Raw genomic sequence first — 6,000 nt, 5'->3', positions numbered from 1 at the left:
TAAAAATATGCCACTGATAACGAATGTAGAATACAGTAAAATCATTTCTATGTATTTACCAGTATAAACCAATGGAAAAAACATTAAAAAAAAAGAATTTATTCTGCCTCAGGTCTTTGTGGATTCATTGTTCCAAAACAAGTAAACTGACCTGGCGCCCTTTTATCTATCCTGAGGTTCTGATTGGTGAGTGAACAATTTTGACTCTTAGTGTTTCCACCTGGAGAATTGTGTGATAATTAGGTTCCAGCTGTGATGACTTGAGTCAATAATATTGAATGCCAGTTCTTTCTAAACAAGCACATGAGTGAAAACAGGGGAATGGTGTTTATAGTTTTGGGAAATGGGTGTGTGTTTCGGTAGATGGCGTCATGGTTTGGGATGTTTAGTTTAAAAAATAAGGGCAGAAAACATCTTTTTTAGTCTATTTTACTATATCAGTCTCTTCAGAGGATCAAAATCTCCCTTTTTCTGCAAATATCCAGGGAGAAAAAACCCTCCAGTCAGCAGTACTTGGGTAAAAACTTTATTAACAAACCAGAAGAAGGCAAAGCACAGCTCAAGCTCACTTCTACAGCACAGTAGCCAACATCACCCGTCTGTCAATCGCTAAAAGTGCCACAAGAATAATAACAACATCCATCATTGTTACAGTTTAATATTAAAATAACACAGCCACTCGGATATACTGCATAATATATATATTTACTCTATAGACCTTTGCGACATTAACATCATCTACAGGAGGAGGGCAGCCTCGCTCATGCTCATTCTCTTGCACTGTAGCGCCATCCAGTGCCTTTTCAGCACAGTTACAGTAGTAATACAATCATAAAAACACAGCAGCCCGGGAAGGGACGGGGGTGAAATGAGAGGCTTGGGACAAAAAAAAAAAAAAAAAAAAAAAAGACACTTTGTACCGTTTACAATCTCCCAACAGCAATCCGTAATACTTACAATCTGCACCTTAAGAGTTTGGAAATCAGGCTGAGGGATGGAAAAGTGTCAGAAGGCAGTGGGATTTTAGTAAAGATTTTAAAGGGAAATTCCACCCATTTTAGGAGTTGTCATACAGAATTCCTTTGCTCCAGGACAAGTCAGTTAGTTCTCACAAACATGCATCGCTCTATGTGAAAGCTAGAAGCTGATAGACTGGAACACTGTTTTTTTTTTTGTTTTTTTTTAAATGTCACATCTTGATGAGGTTACATTCAGTTGTTTTTTTCTTGACATGCCTGCACAAGTTCTGCACAAGTTCGAGGTTATCTTCTATGATCGCTTCAGGAAAGAGCCGTCCATGTCGATGAGAATCATGTTTGCAAGAGAGAGGCCTGTTTTATTTCAAATCACGTATACTTTACATCTCAGTTCACCATTTTGCAAACTAAGTTACAGATAACTGGAAGTATTTTTCTCCTCAGTGTCAGGACTCCCATGGGTTTCCATGCATTCAGTACTGCATGAAACTCTACTGTAAAATAATTTAGCTGTGTAATCCATTACAGTTGCATTATTTTTTGTCAATCTTACATTCTTGTTGAGTAGTAATGCAGTTATATTGCAGACTGATTTGATTACCCACCTGAAGCAAGTTTCAAATATCTTTCATACTGTACAGAAATGAATGGAAACCAATAGCTGCCTGTTATGGTAGGAAAAAATACCCTGATATTAAACCCTAAAATATAAATATAGCCCTAACTATAACTGTGTAAAATGCATTCAAAAATGTAAAGTATGCATGATTTGTAATTAAAGAGCCAAAACACTAAAATAGGTGGAATTCCCATTAAAGGGGGTTAAGATAAATACAGTTTAGGCACAGTTAGTACTAATGCTAAAATCACAGGTTTACTGTGTGGTCACCAGCAGCAGCATCCAGCCGGTGCAGTAGTTAATTATTATTTTTTTTTGTTTTTGTTTCGGGAACGGTTAGGATTCACTTCCTGTGTGGCAACGAGTGCTCTTCTCTACATTCTATTACAAACAGCAGGACACTAAATAATCCATTTACAACAATAATACAACACTCTCATCATTTCATCTGGCGTGACATCTGTGGGTCTGTCAAGTTGTATGTGTTGTTGTTGATTTTGTTTTTTGTTTTTTTTTTTAATTTCCAGTAGGCACAGAGTAGGTGTTGCCCCCTAGTGGGCAGGAGACTAGAACAGTGAAGAGGTGACAGGGGTCAGATAGGATGCTGGCCCCCGCCTGTGGGGATTAGCAATGCGGATGTATGGTGTTGCCTAGGCAACCACCCACTGCAGGATGCTGGTGTCTTTCCCGCCAGTGGAGAGCAGGTGACTGTCGTCGTGCAGGAAGGCAACGTTGGTCACGTGACTGCTGTGGCCACCGTACTCGTGGCTTGGAGCCTGAAATAGTGGGCAGGAAGTGACACGTTATAGTGAAGTGTATTAGTCAGATGCTGCACAGCAACAGGATCAACTGTTAAGCTGCTGTACTTGGTATATGAGGTGCTTTAATGTCTTTTTGTCATTCTCAATAATACTTGAAACTGTGTCTATCTGTTCCTAATGTTTTGGACTTGTGAGCACTTAAAAAGAAGCTTTGTCTACGTGCACAGGTTGCATATGTCTATGAACTGCTTGACCAAAGAATGACACCTCTTTTTCAGATTAATTTCATCTCACAACCATTCAAATTTATCTTATGAGAAACGTTGAGGGGTCCTGATCCCCAAAGTTGGGAAACACTGATTGTGACAATGAAAGCTTTTGAACATGAGTATCAGTTTTTTCTGGGAGTACAACAGTAACTCTGTTTTGTGTTTTAGGCTCAAAATATGTGACAAACTGTGTTTAAAACAATACGAGCATGTTGTAACTATTTGCAGCTCCTGAGTTTCTGTGCTAATGGGAGCCAGCTTGTCTGAATGGACAATAAAGTTCGCAGCTTTGGTTTAAACAGCTTCAGCTGAAAACAGGACTTGAGCTTATTAAGAAAAGCTAACAGTCTAGACTTGTTTGTGAGCACAAAATAAACACTTGGTAGAAGAGAAAAAAAAAGTGATCCCACACTGAAAGCTTGTAGCTGAGTGTTTAGTTATTTCTGCTGAGCTTTCACTGTGTTTCACAGTGTGCATTAACACCTAATCAGAAGAACAGAGTGGCTGTTCAGCTCTGGAAGTGTAAAAAGTCGAGAGAGAAACTGTTGGATAGCTTCAGGTCATTAGTGTGTCAATAGAAAAACCATGTGTGCATAAAAACACATTAACAGTGAGTAACTGTAAGTGAACCTGACTGACCCTTGGTTGAGATGAGGGGAACGAGAACAAGTGCACTTTGCCAAAGTCATCGGCAGAAGCCAGCAGGGATCCGTCATGTGACCGGCACACGGCGTTGATGTCTGTGCCGTCTGCTCCATCTGGCCATATTCCTGAGAGAAACAGAAAGAAAAGGGAGAGAGCGGGGAGGAAGAGATGGAGAGTAAAGAGAGTCAGTAAAAGGGTGAGTAATACAGTCAAACATTAAAATTCCCTGTAGCAAAATGCCAAATCCTTAAAATTTAAAACAGAAGACAAAACTGTCTCCTAAACATGTTCCATCCAGAGAAAAAGTGTACCCTTTTCACTCCCTCTCATCCCTTTGGTGTCTTTTCTTATAAAGAGTCACAGTCTGGCCGGCGTGGTAAACATATATCTGTTGCCATTTGGAGGAGGCAATTTTCTTCTTTACGCATTCACTGCTAATTGCTATGAGCTATCATCTAATTAACCCTTAAATGTAAAATTACATGGTTGTGATAATTCACCTGTGGGGAAAATAGCAGCTTGTTGACCTCACAAGCACAGATGCATAAACCAACATCGAGATTCAAGAGTGAACACAACAGAGTGTGTTTTTAAAGACCTACCGAAGGTGTTGAAGCTCAAAGTGCAGGTGGAAGTGGCCCACTCCAGGTTGCGCATAGTGTCCATGTTGGTGACATGTTTACCACTGGATGCCTCCCCTGAGGAAGAAATAAAATGCCATGCTCTGTGTGCTGTGCAACAAGTCAAAATGTAAATGCAAAACTGCAGGAAGCTGCAGAAGACTTACAGAAGAGGATCTCGTAGTCTCCTGAGTTGGTGACGAGGTACTGGCTGTCGCTTGACCAGTCCAAGTGGGTGACGAAGCTGGAGTGGCCCTGGGGGGGAAGAGGGATGGAATTTGGAGAAAATGTGACCGAATTTCTCAGTGGGATTTAGCTTTTTTGGAATTTGGAAGAAGAGAGGTCAACATTTCTTTCATTACTTCATGTAAAAGTACCTGATAGGTTGAAAAAAAAATCAACATACAATAACAAAAAAGCTGTTCAACATTAGTTATGTAATAGAGTCGTACATAAAGGGCCCCCAAGTGGCCAAAAAATGCTGCTACTGCCTTAAATAAATAAATATTTTTTAAATCCTAACTATTTTCAAAGCTTTCAGACAGCTAATGATTGTATTGAATGATGAATTGTAAAAAAACAATAGTTCAGGAATGTGGTCGTGCAATTATATACATCTAATACATCATGTGCAGATAATTACTCACAGTGCATTTCCCAACACGACTATACTTTCTGCCGTTCTCCGCCACAGCGTAGATGTAAACAAAGTTGTCATGGGAAGCGACAGCCAGGAAGTTACCGTCTACAGGCACAAAAAAAAGCTCAGAGTTAGCAGCGCTATTAGCAGAAAACTAGATAATACAGTATTATTATATTATAAAACATGACAGCTGACGAGGACGGGTGATGTTTTACCTGGAGAATACTTCACGTTGGAAATGATCTCATTGCCGTCTGTGTGCATAGAAACAAGATCCCGGGTGTCAGTGTCCAGCACCAACCACCTGTAACACACACACGCGCACACACCAGTCAGAAATTAGGGAAAAATGCACAATTTCACAGTTCAAAACCCAAAGATATTCATTTTTAAATTTTAAGAATAAGCAGCAAATACTCGCATTTGAGAAGACAAAAACAGCAAATACTTGTCATTTTTGTTACACACTGACAGTATTACCTCATAACTTCTATTAATTTTTAATTGACCAGGTCATACAGTTTAAATGTAAATATACTGGCTAATAAATCTAAACAAATATGACTAATTCCTCCTACACAGTCTACAGCTTCTTGCATAGAAATTGTTCCACCCGTTATGAATGTTTTTGAACCGCAACTGTGGAAACAAAACGTCTGTGACAGATGAGAGTCTGACCTTCCAGACATGGTCCCCACTGCCAGAACAGCCCCGCTGGGATGGAAACCTGCAGACCTCCCAGGATCCTGGAGCACAGGAGGGAGCGGTGATTAATTATTATCCTCTTATTAGAAATACAGAAGAATCATCTAATTGTAGCTTGATGATTATTATAACTTCTCTTTAATTATCTCTTTAATTATTAGTTCTATTCTTTTAGTGTCTTTCATCCTGATGTTAAATGCTTCACAAAATATCTCCGTCGAGCTCCGTCACCTCGATGGTCTTGCTCCAGAGGGGCTGATGGGAGTTGGTGTCCCACAGGTGAACCTGTCTGTCCTGGGAGCAGGTGACAAACTGCTCCATGGAGGGATGGATGTCCAGACCCCACAGCTCATCTGTGTGACCCTGTAACACAACACACGTCTTATTCAATACACTGAGACTGTGAAATAAATAAAATTATCTATGAAGAAAATTATCATTGTGTGCTCCCAAGAAAATGTACGCATGTGTGTGTGTGTGTGTGTGTGTGTGTGTACCTGTACAATAGGTGTTAATGTATTAGGGAAGGCGGCTCTGATGATGGCGTTCTTGGTGGTTCCTATGAAGAGCTCTCCTGGTTTACCTTCAGCCAGAGCCCGAACAGGACCGAACGACTCGCCCACCTAGAACACACACACACACACACACACACACACACACACACACACACACACACAGCACAGGCTCAGAGACAGTTCACGTTTGTTTTAAAAAGTGTTTCACACATGTTATAAATGGAGCTCAATAGGACCCTAACCCAA

The 6,000-nt window shown here is 40.3% G+C and overlaps 1 protein-coding gene across 5 annotated transcripts in view; it reads right to left on the bottom strand.

The window, feature by feature from the left end:
- Positions 1–510: 510 nt before the first annotated feature.
- Positions 511–6,000, bottom strand: part of eml2 (EMAP like 2) — a 32,412-nt gene continuing 26,922 nt past the window's right edge. For all 5 annotated transcript variants that reach the window (XM_067595386.1, XM_067595389.1, XM_067595388.1 and 2 more), the window contains 9 exons: positions 5,737–5,862; positions 5,471–5,602; positions 5,213–5,280; positions 4,750–4,838; positions 4,539–4,636; positions 4,059–4,146; positions 3,874–3,969; positions 3,266–3,396; positions 511–2,372 (listed from right to left, as the gene is read on the bottom strand). In XM_067595386.1, the coding sequence (XP_067451487.1) occupies positions 2,247–2,372; positions 3,266–3,396; positions 3,874–3,969; positions 4,059–4,146; positions 4,539–4,636; positions 4,750–4,838; positions 5,213–5,280; positions 5,471–5,602; positions 5,737–5,862 (954 nt within the window). In that variant the 3' untranslated portion in view covers positions 511–2,246. The remainder of the gene's footprint in view (positions 2,373–3,265; positions 3,397–3,873; positions 3,970–4,058; positions 4,147–4,538; positions 4,637–4,749; positions 4,839–5,212; positions 5,281–5,470; positions 5,603–5,736; positions 5,863–6,000) is intronic.

The sequence above is a fragment of the Thunnus thynnus genome, chromosome 7 (genome assembly GCF_963924715.1).
Source record: "Thunnus thynnus chromosome 7, fThuThy2.1, whole genome shotgun sequence".
In the NCBI taxonomy this organism is placed as follows: Eukaryota; Metazoa; Chordata; class Actinopteri; order Scombriformes; family Scombridae; genus Thunnus; species Thunnus thynnus.
The sequence above is the reverse complement of the archived record's forward strand: the minus strand, read 5'-3'. Positions and strand labels throughout refer to the sequence as shown.